Source organism: Ambystoma mexicanum, chromosome 12 (genome assembly GCF_040938575.1).
Source record: "Ambystoma mexicanum isolate Mex_15411 chromosome 12, UKY_AmexF1_1, whole genome shotgun sequence".
NCBI classification, from domain to species: domain Eukaryota; kingdom Metazoa; phylum Chordata; class Amphibia; order Caudata; family Ambystomatidae; genus Ambystoma; species Ambystoma mexicanum.
This window is the reverse complement of record NC_090936.1, coordinates 492,725,765-492,746,629: the sequence shown is the minus strand read 5'-3', so window position 1 is coordinate 492,746,629 and position 20,865 is coordinate 492,725,765. Positions and strand designations below refer to the sequence as shown.

The 20,865-nt window shown below is 48.8% G+C and overlaps 1 protein-coding gene across 1 annotated transcript in view; it reads left to right on the top strand.

The window, feature by feature from the left end:
* Positions 1-20,865, top strand: part of NUP205 (nucleoporin 205) — a 1,887,652-nt gene that overhangs the window by 264,832 nt on the left and 1,601,955 nt on the right. The window contains exons 9-10 of the mRNA XM_069628771.1: positions 3,075-3,191; positions 4,558-4,695. Of these exons, the coding sequence (XP_069484872.1) occupies positions 3,075-3,191; positions 4,558-4,695 (255 nt within the window). The remainder of the gene's footprint in view (positions 1-3,074; positions 3,192-4,557; positions 4,696-20,865) is intronic.

Genomic DNA, 20,865 nt, shown 5'->3' with positions numbered 1-20,865 from the left:
AGCCACACTACACTTGTGTTTAAGGGTGACGAGGTCTGAGTGGTGCCAGGAGTTTCACTTGGCTTTGGGCTTCAAGCGGATCCTCATGACAGGGGCAAGTACATAAAGAGTATCAAAGATTGAAGAGTGGAGCATGGAAAGGCCTGTTAGGATGTGAGTCAGCCAGAGGTGGAGGAGGGGGAGAGAAAGTGGCGGTGAAAGCCTCAACTGACACACGCTTCATGGGGCGGATGACCGAGAAGGCGGGTGGCAGCGTGTGGGTTGGCTCGGCCTGACGGGTAGAGAGATGAGATGAGATGAGATGAGAGGAGAAAGTGATCACTCCAGGAGAGAGGAGTGGTGAGCGGGTTAGAGAGGGGGAGGTCTGAGGAGATCAGAGCATCCAGCGTGTTCCCTGAAGAGTCAGTCGGGCCAGAGGGAAGAATAGAAAGAGAGAGAGAGAGTCACAGATCGTGATAGAGTCCAGAGGAGGGACCGGAAGCAGCATCCAGGTGGCTGTTGAAGTCTCCAAGGAGGAGTTGAGAGGAGGAGAGGTCTGCCCACTCAGAGGAAGGAGGTGGTCAGACCAGGTGGCCGGTAGATATTAGCCACAGTGAGAGAGTGAGCCTACAAACAAGGCATTCAAAAGAGGAGTAGGCCTGCATAGGAATGATAGAGGCAGGAGTACACTGCGGGAAGACCATGGTTACACCCCCACCTGAACGGTTGGATCTGGGCACAGAGAGGATCTTGTAGCCATCAGGGAGGAGAGTGTCGAAGCTTGTGACAGAGCTGACCTTGAACCATGTCTCTGTGAGACAAGGCATCAAGGTTGAGTTCTTCCAGGAGACGGCAGATGTCAGAAAAGTGTTCGACAGCTGAGCCAGAGTTTGAGTGGCAATATGGAGAAGGTTGACACCCTTGAAAGACTTCCAGGAAGGTATACAAGTCAGGTGTAGCAGGAGCCAGAGGGAGGGCAGAAGAGGGCAGGGTAGCCAAGGAGGAGGATGAGGTCACCAGAGAGGTGGCAGAGGGGGGAAGGCAAGGAAGCAGAAGAAGGGACAGCAGGAGAATAAAGGTAATTGATAAGGCATGGGAAGCGTCTATCGAAGAGTTGTAGGTTGGCGGCCTGAGGGCCTTGGACCAAGACCGTGTCATTCAGGTGAACATTAATGACGACCTTAGAGGAGTGGAAGGGAGCCAGGAGGGTCTCCCACTGGGTGCCAGCATTAATGGGAGAGAAAGAAAAAGTAGAGAGCACACCAACCATATGAGGAGGCCATAGGTCTGGCGAAGGAACGACAAAGAGGATGTCGTTGAGGATCTGTCTGGAGGAAGCACTGGTATAGCTATCAGCGATAGGGAGGCCTGAGTTGGAGACCAGGATATCCTTTTTGAACTTCTTCCTACCAGACTTAATGAGAAGGGCAGGATAGTCAATAGAGAAGTAGTTAGAGAAGATAGGTGAAACAGACAGCACCATAGAGGAGGTGGGAGAACGAGTGAGGAGGGAGGGTAGAGGTGCGGAGTGGCGAAAAAAAAAGTGAGAGGGGGGAGGTAATGGCGGCTGACACAAGGGTGGGGGGTGCAAGCAGACGAAACGGGACAAGAACAAGAAGTGACTAATGACACTGAATGAGACGACAAGCTCGGAAAGAAGAGCACAGTGCCACACACGGCAGTGAGGTGAACATCAATCTGGTTACCAGGGCATCAAGAACAGAGCAGTCGCCGAATGAAAACTTAGACTAGGGAAGAGCACAGCCAAACTAGGAGCAATGCACAGTGAAACAAAGCAGTCGGTGAAGAAAACGTAGAAGAAGGAAGAGTGCAACAGAACACAGAGCAATACACCAAAGGACAGGGAAGCAGCTGGAAGGAGAGATAGGGCAGGGGAAGGCAAGGGTGAAGATCCTCAGGGGAGCAAGAATGCTTGGGGCGCGTTTGGGCTTGTGAGCTGGGAAGGGAGGGTGCGCGGCACACGCGATCGGGAGTTGCGAGGGAACAAACGGGTTGGGACGTGCTGCTGAGAACAAGCCAAAGATGGGGAGTGCGAGGAACCCTCGCGATCAAGGATTGCGAGTGAACACACAGCTAAGGACGTGCAGGCGTGAGCGTGGCGAGGATGGAAGGGGGAGGAGGGACACGCAATCATGGAATGCACCGGACCACGTGGGCAGTGGACGCGCAGAAGCAAGCGTAGCAGAGGATGTAAAGGGCGCTGAGGCAAACCCGACCGAAGATTGCGAGGGTCCACGCAAGTCGGGGATGTGCAGCGCGAGTGCGGTCAAAGGATGGAAGTGGCGCGGACGTCCACACGCTCAAAGAATGCCAGGGCCACGCAGGGAGAGGGTGAGGGGGGGGGCAGGGGGAGTAGGATGTAAGGGCCGAGAGGGGAACTCGAGGAAGGGTCTGAGGGGACATCACAGGGGAAGAGGGCGCACCAAGCAAGGGGCAGAGGCGCAGGATGCAAGGTTAGTGGGGGGAACAGTCAGGGGGGAGGTGCAGTCAGAAGGCCTAAGAAGTGCAGAGCAAGCAAACTCCCCAACCTCCTACCTGGTGGCTGCAGACAGCAGGGTGAATCGTCCGCACCGCAGACCCCTTCGTTGTCAAACACCTGCGACGTTCATCACCGCGGCCTTGTTCTGCGAGGGCTTTGCCACAGAGGGTCTGAACCTCAGATTTGATGGGCTCGGTAGCGTGGACGTAACCAACGTGGGCCATAATTGAGTATTAATTTAGAAAAACATCCCCAATCTAATGTTGTTCCCTTTGGAAAATGTATGTGCAATGTTTTAGATTTGTGTGATTTGACATTTTCTTATTTGTTGTGAAAACTTTTATGGCTTATGCCAAAATAAAGTTACAAAAGATAAAAATGTGCAATTATTTAACAACACTTCACCAAGTGATAATTTCCTCTTTCTATGATGTGGAGTCCTTCTGTTAAAGCTGTGGTGATATTCCCCATGGTTTTCTTCCGTAGTTTGCAAGGATGCCAATGATTGAACCAGCTAACATGCCCTGTTTTTGGTGGAGATATTTGAATGTTGACAAAACCGATAAAAGCCTTTTTATTATGTTTATCTTTACAGGTCAAGCAGCTGCGTAATCGAGCAGAAGAGGATGCCCGTCTGATTCACATGAGCATACAGCTGGGGAATGATCCACCTCCATCATTGCGCAGGGACCTAGAACACCTTATGTTTTTGGTAAGAAAGAGCACTGGTTTGGATTCTGCAGTGACTTCTTCAGGTTCCTGAAGGATGGGAAATGAATACCAAGTCAAACTAAAGCACTCCCTTCTGATGTATATTAGGAGTACACTACAAATGGTGTTTAGCATGATTTGTGGTGTCTTTTTTCTTTTTTTTTTTTTTTTTTTTACCAGAACCCATTTTCTTATACTGGTGGAAAGCAATTTTGACAAGTTCACACTCTGGCCTGCTTATAGAAGGCTACTGTCTGTGGTTGGAGAATGCATTGAATGCCCAATCCTATTTGCGTGCAGCCGAATAATCACTGAAGGGTCGAAATGCATAGGAGCTAGAGCTATTTAGCCCATATCTAATGCTTTGTAGGTTATATTATTTGTTAAAAATGTAGTCATGGGTGCCCCTCCGAGAACGAACATGGCAATAATGGCCTGTTCTATGGGATGGTACCCACTCTAGAGTCTGCAGCCACATTTGAGCTCACTATACCTTTCACAGAAGTGACATTTCCATTTGCATATCAGTCTTTGTCCCACCCAAATGGGCTGTCCAGCACTGAAATTCTGTGGCAATTAACGTTTAGTCACCCTAAGTGTCCTAGGGTCAGGACTCTAGAGTGGGTACCATCCCATAGAAGAAGCCATTATTGCCATGTTCGTTCTCAGAGGGGTGCCCATGACTAATTTGTTTATATTATTTAACAAGCTGTACTCTTGTGCTTTTCACTTCTCACAAGGCTGATGTGATTGAAGGGTATGATCTCTTCTTTTAATGATAGATAACAGGTTTGTACATTAGTCTTGTGTTTTAAAGGGAAAACGCAATTACCCTGCAACTGATGAAGCAAAAATGTCAGATAAATTGTCTAATTTAGTATTTTATGGTGCTGTCAGAAAAAATAAATTACAGTACAGAGCAGCTGAAAACCATTTTACTTTTTCTGTGCAATTGTTTGAAAACATGCCTATCTTAATATTATATCGCCAATTTGTCTGTTGAATGTATTTATGAGCATGTTTCCCCACATGATTGTTATAAATGGTTGCTCTGTGGGAAGTTATAATAAAGGGGCATTTTCAAATTTACCAACCTGTTTTGGTGAAGAACAGAAATTAGGGATTACATGTAGTCAGAATTATGTAAATCAGCGACTTAAGACCCTGCATTTATCTCCACATAATCAGTCTGCTTCTGTGGAAGATGATGCCTAATGAGATCATTTCATCAGTACTATTTTCTACTAATCATAAAGTGCAACCTAAAGAAATTGAAGGCTAATTTCCTGCCCTAGACATACTGTTTGTCAGTGTAGCCTATGTCTGTCTTCAAAAGCCTTAAATTTACAGTGCCTTCTATCACTCAGGTTGCCGAATTATACCGCAAGGATCCCTTTAACCTGGAGCTTGGCTTAGAGTACTGGTGTCCCTCGGAGCCCCTGCAAAACTCCACCCTAATGGGTTCTTACATTGGAGTGGCACACCAACGGCCACCACAGCGTCAGGTGATTATTTTTTTTCTGGTGTCTTCTGTTTGTCTAGGAAACTATAGTTTTGCAGCTATTCTTCTTGTCCCCGGGTTGCGGGTGGAAGTGGCAGATTCTGTACATACATAGTTATGATTTCAAATGGAGATTTCCACTCATGACCGAGCTTTGTTCTTTTAATGCTGTCGCAGGTATGTACAAACGTATATGTGGTTTTGGCAGGTATGTAAAACATGTACATGTCTGTTGGCGTTAGTGGGCAGTCTCTGACCTTAGCAGGGTCACCACCAGTATCTGTGACCCTTCCTTAGAGGTTTTGCCCAACACAGGGTAAAATATCTACAACTCTTCTTTGTTGGCTCTTGGGAAATCTCAGGGCTGGTTTTCCATGAACCAAGGCTGTTCTTTCCGATCGATGAATACATCTCACAGCAGATTGGGTGTATGGGATCCCAATGCTATAGTTCTTAAGTTGAACATAGGCCAGGCTACGTGAAACCTGCGTTGAGAATGTTTCAACTCTTTCCAATGAGACCTGTCATTTTCTGGCCAGCTGAAAGTTTCTGGTTACTGGAGTGCAACTTCATTGGGCTCATTCTGGTGGCAGTTCCAGGGATCTTGATGGTCCACAGATGCCTCGGGAAGCAACAGAAACTGTCTGAGAAGGTGTGTAAAGGACACTGGTAGGTTCTTGCTGACTTCTTTATTAAGCACTCTTGGTTGTTGGTGGATCAGCTCTTCCTTTATTGTGATCCTCATTTTTACGTATTCTTGCCTGGATATGGATGGGGAGAAAGTCTTCCAGTTGCCAGTTGACTTTCTACTCGGCTCTTCTAATAGCCCCACTGGCGTAGGGAGCCCTCAGATCGGAAGTCCTCCTCCGGAAAAAAGTGTTAACTCTAGTCACCTATTGTTTCAGCCTCTTCCTCTTTTATACTCTGTTGCACCGACTCCCCCAATCCCTGCTGTAAGCAGTTCATTTTGATTGTGAGGTTGTTGTGACTGGGATCCTGCCGATCCTTTGTTGGCAGCAGCAAACACTCCTGTTTCCTGTTCTGGGGTAAGGGTGGTTTCAAGCCCACCCCTTAACCGTTGCGACCGCTAACACTGCTGGTTATTTCTGAGGCATCCACATTGCCGAGTTGTATCGGTAAGTCTTTGTGTGTTTGTTCTCTTTCATGGTCATCCTGTTGTGCGTCTCCAGTATCCAACTGACTTTTCCCATGTTTGTTCTGGTTATCTTTGTTGTTCGATGATTTGTCTCTGTGTGTATATGGCTGCTAGTCTCCATCTCTTTGTTCGTCCCTTTGTTGCTCTTTTCCAGTACATTGGGTATTTCGCGTCGGATATACTGCTCGGGTGTTAGTCTTTTTTCTCTCATAGCGGACTGTCTTTGAGAAAGTGGTCGTATTGTAAAGGGGCTGGGGGGGGGGCTAGAGTGCCAACATATCCGACCTGGTAGGATGGGGTAAAGATGTTAAGGGGATGCTGCGTGTTAGGCAAGATTGTATGCATTACCCTTTGGGTGCACTATAACAACCCTGACCTACTGGCTATATGAACCCAACTTTTGGTAAAAGTCTGTACTACATGGGTTGAGCAGCCAGGCTTATCTCAAGAGGGGTCAATTGAATTGAATTGATATTTTATTTCTATTGCGCTCGTACACAAGTGTTTCAGAGCGCGGCAAGGGAGGGGACAGGGGAGAACAAAACAACGATCTTGATAGGCCGTGATATTAACGTGCATGTGCATGGGGGGGGCGGGAGGGGCATGGAAGGGGAAGAAGTGAAAGTGCGGAGCAAAGGAGAAACAGATAAATAATAAATAAGAAAAGCAACAAACAGTGGTAGTACATCCAGCAAGTGGCAAGTGCTGGGTTTAAGGCAGCCGACGGGGTAGGTCTTGATAAGTGCAGGAAGAAAAAAGGGGGGCTGTATGGGTACAGATACAGACCCCAGTGCAATGGGTGGCCCGGAGGCAGTGCGGGAGGGTGATCAAGTACCTGGTCCCGGAGGACACAGGGTGGACCGGTGCATAGTGCCAAGAGAGAAGAGATCAGCAGGGGAGAGGCGGAGCAAAGGCAGAAGCAAAGAGGAAGGTCTTTAGGTGCTTCCGGAACCGGAGATGGTTCTCCTCAAATTTTAGAGTGCCAAGGAGGCTGTTCCAGAAGGAGGCCCCAGCCGAAGACGGAGATCAACCACCAGCACGTTTCTTTGAAAAACGACTGACCCTGAGGGAGTTGGAGGTAGAGGAGTGAAGAGCTCGAGAAAGGGGAGGTATTTTAGGATGGTTAGCTGAAGATATTTTGGACCCAGGCCCCAGAAATCCTTGTGGACAATGCAGAGGGTTTTGAATGTAATCCTTGCATCCACTGGGAGCCAATGGAGAGATTTCAGAGCTGGAGAGATACGATCCCAGGGCTGAAGGCCAAGGACAAGTCTCGCAATCCTGTTCTGGATTAGTTGCAGAGGGCGGAGAGTAGTGGAAGGTAGATTTAGAAAGAGGCTGTTACAATAGTCCAACCTAGAGAGAACCCGAACTTGGGAAACAGTGCGCTTCTGGGGGAAGGAGAGGAAAGGCAGAGTACCTCTGAGGAGGTGCAATAGGAAGTTTGACTTTTTAGAGACATCAGAGATGTGGGCAGAGAAGGAAAGTGTGGAATCAAACATGACCGTGAGGTTCTTAGCCTCGCAGGTGGAGGGAGGAGGAGGGTTAAGGGAGGCCGGCCAGAGAGTGAGGGCAAAGGATGGTGAAGGTGTGCCAATGAGGAGGAGCTCTGTCTTGATGGCATTCAGACAAAGATCATTGGCAGCACACCAATTTTGAATGGCAGTTAGACAATCAGAGATGAGAGAGGGAGAGGAGGTAGCCGAGGGCAGCCTGAAAATGAGTTGTCATCAGCATAGCACTGGAAATTTGAGCAGAAAATGGCAATGCAGTGGCCGAGAGTTGCCGGGTATTGGTTGAAATGCCGGGGCGAGAGGTTAGACCCTGGGGGACACCACATGTAGAGAGGAAGATGGATGATAGGAAGGACCCAAGTTGGACCTGGAAGGGTTGATCAGAGAGGAAAGGTTATCACAGACACGGTTGAGCAGGATGGTATGGTTGACTGTGTCGAAGTCAGAAAAGAGATAGAGCAGGATGAGGAGAGAGGGAATGTTAGAGGCAATGTTGGCGAGCAGATCTTCACGGATGTTAAGGAGAGCAGTTTCTGTGCTTCCCGGAGCTCTGAAGCCAGACTAATGGTCATAGAGACAGCCAACAGAATCGGAATGAAGGTTAAGCTGAGAGATGGCCAGCTTTTCCAGGCATTTGCTCAGAAAGGTAGTAATGGAAATTGGGCGATAGTTAGCAGTACAGGAAGGATCAGCTGTGGGTTTCTTGAGGAGGATGCACAAAGGAGCGCTTCAGAGGGGAGGTGAAGGATCCTGAGGCAAAGGAATGGTTGTAAAAATCAGCAAGTGCTGGAGGGAGGGTGTCAATGTGGTCCTTGATGGTTTTAGAGGATTAGGGATGAACCTGTTTTGACGAGGCTTTCATAGATCGGACTTGTCTAGCAACCTCATCGGGGGAGAAAAGAGGGAAGGACGAGAAGGAGGGTGGGGGGTGGTGAAGGTGGGGTCATCAAGCACAGACTCGGAGGGAAGGGGAGGGGAGGAGAAGGTGGACAGGATGTCCTGAGTTTTAGAGTTAAAGTGAGAGGCAAGGGCATTGCAGAGAGCCTGGGAGGCAAGAGGAGGGGTAGAGACTGCAGCAGTGTTGGCAAGCTCCTTGCAGATTTTAAAATTTTAAAGAGTTCAGCCGAGTTGTTTGATGCCACAGAGACACAGGCTTGAATGTGGACTCTCTTCTTGGTGCGGGCAGAGAGTCAGTATTTCCTTTGGAGCAGGCGACAGGCCAGTTTATCAGGGGATGAGCAAGAAGCCCTCCATTTCCTCTCAGCCACCTTACACTTACGTTTAAGTGTAGCTATGTCGGAGTCATACCAGGAATTGTACTTGACTTTGGACTTCAAGCGGATCCTCATGACAGGGGCAAGAGCATCAAGAGTATCAGAAATTGAAGAGTAGAGTACGGACAGGGCTGTGTCCGGGTGTTAGCCAGAGGAGGAAGAGTGGGGGGGGGAGAGAAGGTGGCAGCGAAAGCCTCAACTGACACATGCTTCATAGGTCGGATGTCCGAGAATGTAGGTGGCAGTTTTGGGGTGGGCTTGGCTAGGGGTGGGGGGAGAGAGTGAGAGATTGGAGGAGAGGAGTCAATGGTCACTTCAGAAGAGAGGAGTGGTGAGTGGGAGGCCAGAGGAGATCAGGACATCAAGTGTGTGTCCTGCAGAGTGCGTAGGGCCAGACGGAGGGGGAAAGGGGAATCACAGAGGTCGGGAAAGAGCAGAGATTAGGGACAGGGAGAATTGAGGTGGCTGTTGAGGTCACCAAGGAGGAGTAGTTGAGTGTTGAGGCCAGGAGGGGGGAGGAGAGGTCAGCCCACTCAGAGAGAAGAGGTGTTTTGACCAGGGGGCCGCCTGTAGAGAGTGACTAGGAGAGATTGAGAGCCTGCAGACAAGGCTTTCGAAAGAGGAGTAGATTTGAGTGGGAATGATAGTGACAGGAATCCACTCAGGAAAGATCAGGGCTACACCCCCTCCAGGCCAAGTGGAACTGGGTGCGGAGAGGTTCTTGTAGCCATCAGGGAGGAGAGTGTCAAAGCTGGTGACAGAGCTGGTCGTGAACCATGTCCCTGTAAGACCAAGGACATCAAGGTCCAGTTCTTCAAGGAGGTGGCAGATGTCAGAGGAGTGTTTGACAGCAGAGCGTCAAAGCGAGTTGAGAGTGATGAGATGAAGGTTGCTGGCCTTAAAGACTTTCCGGGGAGGGGAACAAATCAGAGGTACGCCCTTCGTAGTAGTGCAGGTAGTCTGAAGAGGGGCAGAGGAGGGAAAAGTGGGCAAGGTAGCCGAGGAATGAGAGGAGGGGACATCTGGAGCTGAAAGGAAGTTGATGAGGCGCAGGAACCACCTATCGAAGAGGAGGATATTGGCCTGAGGACCTTGCACCATGACAGTGCCATTAAGGTAGACCTTGAGGATGACTCTGGAGGAGTCAAAGGAAGCCATGGGGACTTCCCAATGAGTGCCACCATTTCTGGGAGAGGAGGAGAGAGCACAGAGATCATATGAGGGGTCCATAGATCCGGCGAAGGAACAAAGAGTATGTCGGTGAGGGTATGTCTGGAAGAGGTGCTGGTATAGGTATCAGCAATAGGGAGACCAGGGTTGGATGCCAAGATATCCTTTTTAAATGTCTTCTTACCAGACTTATTGAGAAGGGAAGGATAGTTGATAGAGAAGCAGTTGGACTAGATGGGAGAAACAGAGAGGAGGCAGAGGGAGGAGAAAGCAAATGCAGCAGTATTGAATAGTCACTGGGCTATCGGGTTACAATCAATGGCCAAAGTTAAATGCAAAATACACCCAAGTTCAGTTAAGAGGGGCCAGGTAGTTAACAAATTGATAGTGGGCATCAGATGGTAAAGGCGAGTACAGAACAGTTTCAAAAGGATACATAACTGGGAGAGCTGAGAGTACCTGCTGAGTACCCTTTAACCCCTTAAGTGCCAAGGACGAGATAGCTCATCCTTTTTGGTACCTTGCCAAGCAGGGATCTCTCAAAACTGTAATCCAACCCCTGGGCTATGTGAGTGGGAGGTCCCCCCTCACTGCCAGGGGGCTGGATTACCTTCAGTTTCACGTCGGCGTGCGTAATGCACACCGGCGTGAAAGTAATTTCACTGCTGCAGCCATTTTGGGCTGCTGCGGTGAAGAGAGATGGTGAGTGCCCTTCTCCCTCTGCCCCTATCTCCGGCTGTATTTCAAGCCGGAGATTCTCCCCTTTCCAACGACGCCCTTTGTGTAAGCATTGCTGCTCACGGATCGGGCGCAGATCGCTCGATCCGTGGGCAGCAATGCCATAGACACCAGGTATGTCTTTTGAGTATAGGGGAGGGGGGGGCTGCTTACTAGGTAAGCGGCCCCCTCCCCCTCAGGCCCCAAAGCATGGGGCCCCCATGTATGGAGACCCCTGGGGGCAGATGGGTGACCATCTGCCCCCAGCGGTGGGGGCATATGAAAAAAAATAGAACACAATGGGAAGGGGTTTGGGGACCACTAGCCACCACAGAATTTTCTTTTAGGACATGAAAGGGTGGTGGCCCTCTCCCTCCCACCCCAAGTGGAAAGGGGGGGACCCTTGTCACCCCCCTGAGGGGTATATTTCTCAACCCAGGCAGGAGTACATGAGGTGGGGGGGGGGGCACCAGGAAAGTGTGGGCAGGCCCCTCAAATGATGGGGCCTGCAGGGTATGGCCCCCTGGGTTAGATGGGAGCCCATATGCCCCTAGGGAATGGGGCCAAAGAAAATTAAAAAAAATTGTTATGGCTGGTGTTGGGGGGAGTGTCCCCTCCAGTCCTCCCACCGCCCCCCCCCCACCCACTGGACAACCAGGGATTTTTTTTTTTATGGAAAGGGGTTGTATTCCTCCCCTACCACCCCTCCCCCTTTCCCCAAAATGGACTTGGGGTTGTGTCATGAAGTTATCTGCTCTTAGGAAGGGGCATGTATCCCCAGGGAGGGCTGAATGAGATGCCCCCCCCCCTGAGTTTGGTGTGTGGGGAGAGGGTCAGCCTCATAACATTAGAAAATTACCTGGCGGTTTAGGGTGCCCCTCAGTCCCCCCTAAAATGCAGTCTGCCATTTTCAATTTTTTTCTTTGTTTACTCAACTTGCCTTGGCGCAGAGAGGCACATTGGTTTGCCAATCTGGCCCCAGGGTGCCCGAACCTTACTGCCTCACCCACTGGGGGGGTCTGCCCCACAATTTTTGGTGGCCCTCTCCCCCCACCCTAAATTGGGGGGGTGTACCTCACACAGCAGTTTGTAGGAGGCCCAGGGAGGCCTTCATGAGGTGCCCCCGCCACCCATTTGGGGTGAGGGGGGACAGGGCCACCAAAAATTGTATGACAGGCCCCCCACTGGGTGGGACAGGAAGGCTTGGGCAACCTGGGGCCAGATTGGCCCGGTATTGGGCCCATCTGCGCCAAGAGGAGTTGGGTTACCAAAGGAAAAAAGTGAAAATGGTAGACTGCATTTTAGGGGGGGCTGTGGGACACCCCAAAAGGACAGGGAATTTTGTAATGGGAAGGGGTGGTGCCCCCCCAATGGAGTGGGGGCCATGTCATTCAGCCCTCCTTGGGGGCAGATATCTGCCCGTAGGAAGGGGCAAATGGGTTTTCACTGGGGTGCGGTGAGGTTCAGTAGACCACCAGAGATGGCTTGCAAGGGGGGGGGGGCATGCTTGGAAAGTATTGATTTGTTTTTGCTGGTGTGACCGTAGGTAACACATGTTTTTTGTTTTGTTTACAGCTTTTTCTACACGAGTAGCTACAACGTTATTTGAGTACTGTTTTTCCTTTTTCTATGGTTAGGGCCCACTGTCATTGGGGTGGGTGAGACTGGGGCTGGATTGTTCGTGGTGTGGGTGGGAATGGGCCATCTGGGCAAATACTTTGGTGGGCTGGGACACAATTGCAGAGGCAGGCCACAAATTGCCCCCCATGCCAGCAGAACATTGGTGTTTCCCTGAGAGTGGATGCCTCCCATGTGGGTTGTCAGTCTGCAAGCTCTGGCTGTGCTACATTACAGGTGTCACCTCTGGGGTGGAATGGGGATCCTGCCGGGGATCCCTGGAGTTGCCGCTGTGCTTAGGGGACGGTACACCCACATGGTGCATGGATGTCCAAGGCCGGGGACATCGCCTCCAACCGTCCTGGAGTTGCGGCTGGGCTGCATTACAGCTTTTCCCTTCGGGGAGGTATTGACACACTGCCGGGGAGAAGCTGTAATAACTCCGGCCAGCCAGAGCTCCAGCAAAGTCGGCGGTAATATCCCTGGCCTTGGGTACCCTTCTCCCATGTGGGTCTTTGGCGTGGCTTGTGGTTAATACATTCTAAGGAGATTTGCGCAAGTCTGACATCTTTGGATTCCCACAGGTGTCTTCTTTTAAAAAATGCATGGAGTTCCCTGTTTTCTTTGCTGGCTTCGACAACCTGGTCCCAAATCTGTAGGTTGTCTCCCCAAACCCTTTGGGGGTTACAAGTGGTGTAGCCTTTTTCCGTTTGCACCCCAGTAGGTGTACCCACACATGTGCGGTACCGTTTTCGCCGGTACACCTGTGGGAATGCTGGAAGGTATGACATCTGTTGTTGGCGACGTGTTTCGGTGAGTGGACGGAGGGAAATGTCTCTGAAATTGGCTGGAAATAAAGACAATTTTCAGACATTTCGCTCTGGCGACCCACTGAAACACAGCAACAGCACATGGCCTACCTTCCCGCGTCCCCACACGTGTCCCGATGAAAACGCTACTGCACATGTGTGGGTGCACCTACCAGGGTGCAAATGGAAAAAGGCTACACCACTTGTAAACCCCAAAGGGTTTGGGGAGACAACCTACAGATTTGGGCCTAGGGTGTTCGAAGCAAACGAGGAAAACGCGGAACCCCAGGCATTTCCCAAAAGAGGACACCCGTGCAAATCCACAGAGGTCTGACTTGCGCGAATCGGCCCAGAAATTATTACCCAGAACCCCTGGCAAAGTCCAAATCTTAGATAAAAAACACAATTTCTGCACATTTTACTCTGGTCACCTACAGAAACACGCGGCCAACAACACATGGCCTACCGTCCTGCGTTCCCACAGATGTCCCAATGAAAACGGTACCTCAAATGTGTGGGTGCAGCTACCGGGCCGCAAAGGGCAAAGCCAAAAACACAGTTAACCCAGAGCAGGATTGCAAGATTTTGACTCGTGTGCACACCATACAGATTCGAGCCTAGGGTGTCCAAGCCACCAAGCGAAACTGGGAACACCATACATTTCTGAAAAGAGAACGCGTGTGGGAATGCAGAGGTCTGACTTGGGCAAAGCGGCCCAGAATGTACTACCCACAATCCCCGACAGTTTGATATTTGGTTGGGAAAAAGACACAATGTTCACTTTGCCGCGCTTTCTGGGTAATACATTCTTGGCCGATTTGTGCAAGTCAGACCTCTGCGGATTCCCACAGGTGTCTTCTTTTCAGAAATGCATGGGGTTCCCTGTTTTCCTTGGTGGCGTGGACACCCTAGGCCCATATCTGTATGGTGCACCCTTCCACGAAATTCATCAAATTCTGCTGCCGGAAAAGACTTGGGGTTAGCTGAGTTTTTGGCTCTCCCCTTTGCCACCCGGTAGGTGCACCCACACATGTGAGGTACCGTTTTCGTCAGGACACCTGTGGGAACGCGGGAAGGTGTGACATTTGTTGTTTTGCGTGGTTTTCATATCGTTTCGATCAATTTGTTGCTGCCCTTTGTCACATAACCCTTTCATTTCCCAAATGTGACCTTCAGTTAGTCGCTGCTTTAGGCACCATACACTTTTGTAAACTGCACAAGTCAGCTACCCTTGAAAAGCTCTGCCTGTGGTCTTTCAAAAAATGTATGCTTGCCCTTCCTCACCACCTTGGTTTTGCTGTTTTACGCATGCTAAATATGTCTGTTCAGGCCGTAAGCATAAAACTCCTGCGTACCATGGCTCCGATTCTTGGCTTATGGTATTGCTCGTTTGTGAAACATCACAAAAAATGTATTTCCTAACTGCAAGAGTCGGGAATGTAGCAGAGCATTGTTTTTCTCAAAATTCATAGAAGCCATTGCTGTACAAGGCCAACCATGTCAACCACATATACTTTTTTTCGGTCATTTTTTTTGCTTTTTCCCCAAATAATGGAATTTTCCCCTACATAGGTGTTGCCTGACCTGCGTAAATCACCCCTTCCTAAACTTGGAATTTTGTCTACTTTTAAAAAATGTATGCTTTTGTGTCCTCCAGTTCGGCTTTCCTACCCTTTACTTCCATTCCGTCCACGCATGTCCAATTCGCAAAAATGGCCAAAATCGCCTACCTCCCACAAAACGGTTGATAACCACATCAAAATAATTTTCTTTCGTTTCCACTGAACCTGTTCTTGAAAGCCAGGAAATTGAGGAATTCAGCACAGCAAACCATTTATTCCTAGCTCTTACAAGGAAAGAACAGGCTTCTTTGTACATCATTTTATTCGCATTTTTTGAAAAACCCCAAAATGTTCGTCCTTTTTGCTTAATTTCTCTCCCCCCCCCTCCCTACAGCAACCAAGGCATTGAATGGCGACATACCGAAATCACCAAAAAAGGCCTTGGCACTGGGGGGGAAAAACCCAAGGGTTAATGTTTTTTTTAAATATCCTTTTGTTCGCCAGGAATCTGATCTTGTTTCATGGACAATATTTTAGTGGCTATCGGAACCTGCACTGGGGGGCTTCCTTTTTTTTTTTTTTTTTATATAAAACATTATTATTGTTTATATAAACATAGAGACAAGCAATACAAACATTAAAACATTCATTCACATTCCCTTCCCATCGCTGTTGTGTCCGGGCTTCGACAGCCTCATATCGTCATTATCCTTAATGTCAAGTTCTGTTGTGTCGTGGGTAACAACTTTCAGCAGTACAGAAGTTCCCTAGTCTCCTCCCTCCTCCAATTTGCCCCAAATTTTCGTAGCTTTTGCCGGACAACCCAGTGAGGTATATCTTCGGTCCTCTACAGCCGCACTTATATCGACATCTGCGACCCATTGGGCCAGGACAGGACTTTCGGGTGAGCCCCATTGTTGGGCAATAGTGCGTTTTATCAGGCCAATTGCATTGGTTAAGAATGTTTCCCACCGGTTGGCAGTGTTTTAATCGGAATACCCAATAGTAATAGTTTGGGGGTCTAATGGAACCACTCTTCCCAGAGTGTCCGTTTGTTGCAATACTGTTGCCAGACGTTTTGGATTCGACGGCATTCCCATAGAATGTATATGAAAGTGCCCTCGGCTCCTTGGCATCGCAGGCAGTTCAGGAGCTCGGTTCCATAGGTGTAACTCTACCCTGTTGTAGTAAATTCTATGAAGGATTTTCAATTGTACCAGGCGGAGCCTGGAGATCATTGCTATCTTACGGGGATGCACTAAAGCAATTATCCAATCCTCTGGGTCAAATGCACCTACATCTGTTTCCCACCTCAATTTGAGACTAGCCAGTTGTGCAGTTCCAAAGGCCATTATGGCGTTATATAGGATAGATGTGACTCTGGTGGGTAGGTGTTCGGCTAAAAGGTTGCGTTCTAGAGGTGTACATTCAGGTGCGTCAGTGAGTGCCGGAAGGTGTTTTCGAAGGGCATGGATGGTTTGTATGTAGTGATAATGTTCAGTGACCGGGAGCCCACATTTCTGCTGCAATGTTTCAAATGGGGCAATATTGCCCTCAGTTAATATAGCCCCCACTTTTGTAATGTGGGCATCAACCCAGGTTGGCCATACTTCGAGTTTCCCCATTTTGGTAACTTTGCTGTTCTTCCAGAGGGGTTGCATCTGGGTTATTCTGTTCCCCCATCCAATGTGCCCGTGTGCTGCTATCAAGATTATAGCGATGTGTGTCATCTGTTGAGGGCGGGGGGGGTTCTTAGGAGTGCTTAGTTTAATATAGTGAGTGGTGTCATATCCTGCTGTCCCAGTCTTTCAGCTCTAAGGTGTGGTAGTTCTTGGTTTGCTTGAAACAGGTCAATGATTACTGCCATTTGGCTCGCCCAGTAGTAGGATTGAAGATGCGGTATCCCTATACCCCCTTTCCATATAGATGTTTGTAATATGGAGAGGGCAATGTGTGGTTGTACACCTCCCCATATAAGTTCTCTGAGGAGAACATCTAATCTGTAAAATTACGAGTCGGGGATCCATAGCGGGAGGTTTTCTAAAATGTATAGGAATCGAGGTAACGTCGGCATCTTAGAGTGCAGCTCTACCCATCAGCGTGAGGGGGAGAAGCATCCAGTGACGAAAATCGTTGGAGAAGCGGCAGATAATCGGGTGGAGATTAGAGGGTGTCTAGCTCGAGAGATCTCTCGAGACCTGGATGCCCAAATAACAGAAGCTCTCTCGTTCCACCGGGTATGGGCAGTCCGGTGTGCCCCAAAAATCCAGCAAAGCTGCTGGGAGACTCGCTAGGTTTGGGAAATTAGCCTTATAAGAGAAATATCCCTAACACTCGCCCCCCCCCACCCCCCCGACTAATGGACAGGAGGATTGAATCCACTCCTGGATGAATCTCATACCTCTAGACTGTTACAAACTCCCTAGAGAGACCATCAGCATTTTGGTGGCGACACCTTGACCTGTGTTCAATGGAAAAATCAAAGGTTTTCCTCTGTAAGCTATATGACCTACAAACCCTTTGAGGAACATCTTCCTTGTTAAATCTGTAGGGGATCTGGTTGACCAGTCCCTCAGAAGTTGGTACAACTACTGAACCTGTGTTAGGCTTTTTCAAGGGGTCCTTATAAAGGATTCCTTTGGATCTAGAGGGGCCTCCCGGGTTCCTCACCACCTCTCGGTTGGGAGCAGTTTGGATCTCAGGCCTCTTGGTTGGAGGGGTTGGGGTTCGGCAAATGTTTGTGCCCTCCCTGACTTATACGTGTAAAAATGAATAAAACAGACACTCCCTGGACAGGGAATAAGGCACAAAAGAGAAGGCTGCGAGAGTTCAAGGAAAAATGTATCTAGATCTCTGAGAGCGCTCTGACCACATCAAGGTTAAAGCACATTTATATAGGCACATTGGCATATTCAATGTATGATGCTACGTTGGACCCGGATTGGTCAGCCCGGGTGGTGTCTTAGGTGTGGGCATCATCTCTTCCTCCGGGTTGGTTGCTTGGTTGGCGGGAGGATTGATGTCAGACATCTGTGCTCCGGATGGGTGAAGGTCAGGTCGCTGTGAAACACGGTGCTCACTATCTAAGCGAAGAAAATAAATTCTAAATAATGCATGCACTAAAGAATGGTTGATCAAAAGTCCCTCAATAGTTTACCATGTCATTGTACAAATCACACAGGTGTCTGTCATGCATAACATTTGGGTTATACAGGTCACAAGTTTACGGGTCTTGACCACTATAATACTCTCATTGAACTGTGGGGTTAATCTCGCAAGAATCTCAGGTATGTGGCATTTGTTAGTATTGAGCACGCTATACTGCAGCAGGGGTCTAATGTTAGTTGAGGGTCTGTTGGGTGGGCTTCATAGCATGGTCAGCGGTCTGGCACATGAAAGGAATATCTTGCAGGGGCACAATGTTAGAATGGCAATATGTTTCAACCGGCGAGGGTAAGAGGGCAAGGACACTTTTGTGGAGATGGACGAGCTGTGTGCTCGGCTCATGTTGGTTCACATGCAGGACTGTGATCTCGGAGGAAAAGAGATGTTACATTTATTATTTGTTGCAAGCGTCTCCGGCTTCAGCGTGAGAATGGAGCTGCAGAGTTTTCCAGTCAGAGTGGGAACGAGGGTGGGGGTCATGTGCTCCAAGCTGCTGTGACAGGGGAAAGGGAGAGAGACATTTTGTACTATCGCAGTGAGGCCTGGTCACCAAGATGGTGTCGAAAGGGGGTACAAAAATGTATGCCCTGTGCCCTGCTCAGTGGTCCCATCTACACGAATGTAACCCAATGTTAACATCGCATAAGGGCGAGGGGCATACCCACCACTGGAGGCACTTGGTCCGAGTTTTGTACTGAGAAGTGATGGTAGAGAGGGGCCAATTGGCCCCTCGCTCCCACACACAATCTACCTGCTTTCCATTCTTCTTAGATCTATCCTTACCTTTTTTAGGAGTTTCACTCCCAATACTAGGATTTGGGTTGGAGTCTTCAGTAGAAGGTCCAACAGGCTGAAGGTTTTTGGTTTTAGACTTTTCTTTTCTGGTTTTCCACCAGCACTGATAATTACCAGTTCTCTTGGGCCTAGAGAGGGGTCCAGTTGGTCTATCCACCTCTTCCTCAGAAGCAGGGGGAGTCAGAGACTCTAAAACTGGGGGAAAAATGTTGGCGCTTGGTTCGGGCTCCCATTTCCCTAACATTTTAGCCTGAAATTTGCCTGAGTTAGAGGTCAACTTACTAACACCAGGGCTTGTAGTGGGGTTCTCTGTAGAGGTTCCCACAGGCTTAGAGTGGTCCCTTAAGGTGGCCCCTCTAGCCAATTTGGTTAGGTTCTGGGTCTCCATACTGGGAGGCCTGGGGGTACTGTATACTACTCCTAGAGTTTTTAGATCATTCCCCAACAGGACTCTCCCAGGCACCTCAATCTGAACACTGACAGGGATCCTCACTGTCATGTCTAGCGGGACCTTTGGGTGCCTTAGCAACATCCTCTGGTTTGAAAAAGCTTTCATCCACTTCTGTTCTGCTGGCCCCAGAGTCTCTCCTGGCCGGAGTATCCTGGCCATTGATAAGAACACTGTCCATGTAATATACTTTAGAGTTGGCTGGTAGGGAGTCATACACACCCCTATTCTGTTTGCTAACCAGACCCATGGACTCTAAAGATACACTTGCTTGAAGACCCAAGGGTTCTTCAGCAAAGACTTCAAAGTGAGCACTATACACTTGTACTTCCTCCTCAGGAGTGAAGGCTAAGGAGACTGTGCTGATCCCTGCAGGTTTACCCTTACATCTGGGATCTCCTTTGATATGGTCAGTTGCCCCACAGAGATAGCATGTTCCAAATGCTCTCTGGAAGGGGGGCTTCTGCTGACCTCTTTCTGGTTGAACACCAGAGGACTCACTTAACCCTATTCGGTTTCCCTTGGGGCTTACCCTGGTTATTTTGTGGTTTGGGGCCTTCTTTGGTATGGGAGGTATTCAAAGTCTCTTGGCGACTGCTTTCCCTCATCCTTTTTCTGAGTTACCCCAGAGTCATTGTGAGTAGCCCTGTTGGCAACCCACAAGTCAGCAGCCTTAGCTAGCTTCTTGGAATCTATTTCCTTTGAATCAGCCAAGTGCTGTGTGAGCTCAGGAGAGCAGGCATCATAAATGGTTTCCAACATAACAAGATTTCTCATTGCCTCATAAGTGTTCACTCTGTAACCCTTAATCCATCCCTCTGTTCTTCAAACTTTCACTCGCCCAGATAGCCCAAAGGGTACCATCCTGCTTTTTGAGGGTCCTAAACCTATTCGGGTACTGGGAAGGGGTCTTTCCAAATCTAGCTATTAAAGCTAGCTTCACACATTCATAGTCCATCCTATCCGCCTCCCCCAACTCCATTACCACATCAGATGCAACAGGGGGGGAGCCTAGAGAACAACCAAGGAGCAACTGATTCCCTGTGAAGTTCTGGAGCCCATGATTATTCTCAAACATAGCCAACCAATCCAACACATCCAACTTAGGTTCATACATACCCACAATCTCTTTAGGCATCCGGGGTCTTTTGGGACTGGAACTCCTAGAGGATCTGGGGAGAGAAGCATTTTCCACAGTCAATTTCTTCATCTCTAGCTCATGTTTGAGCTCCATTTCTCTGAGCCTTAGTTCTTGGTGCTTTTCTTCAGACTGGGCACTAATTCTTTTGAACTCTAATTCAAGCCTCTTTTTTCTAGTTCAATGAATGCAGGACTTAATGTGGGACCTGACAAAGGTCCAGTAGACACAGCTTGAGGTGCTAGAGCAGGCAGAGGGCCAGTGGGGACAGTTACATTGGCCTCACCTTCCTCTTCCAACTCTACAACATTACTATCAAAACTATGATCCATGTTAACCCCATTACTGTTGGTTACTTTTGCTGGGGAGGTAGGCTCATCTGAACCACTACCCAGACTTTGGTTTTCTAACAATCTCTCAAGCAATTCAATTTTTTACCTTTTACAGGAAGATCCTTATGTCTACAAAGGACTCTTAAACAATCAGCAGTTTTTGCAGAAAGGGAAAGTATTAAAAGCATTCTACAATGTATCCTCAATACAAATCCCACCGCTGTACACCAGTGTTAGGCAGAATCCTGTGCAGTTCCCTTGGGGACCACTGCAAGAAGATTAAGACTACAGGAGTAAGCAGTAAACTCAATTGGTAAGTCTGCACCACCCGAATTTACCTGGTAGCTGTGGCTGAGCAGTCAGAGCTCTCTCAAGAAGAGTAGGGCGGTATATAAGAGTATACACAATAAGGCCACAAACAAAGTAGAGCAAACAAACACTGACCAGAGCTTTGTATCAAAAGTATATAATTATTTA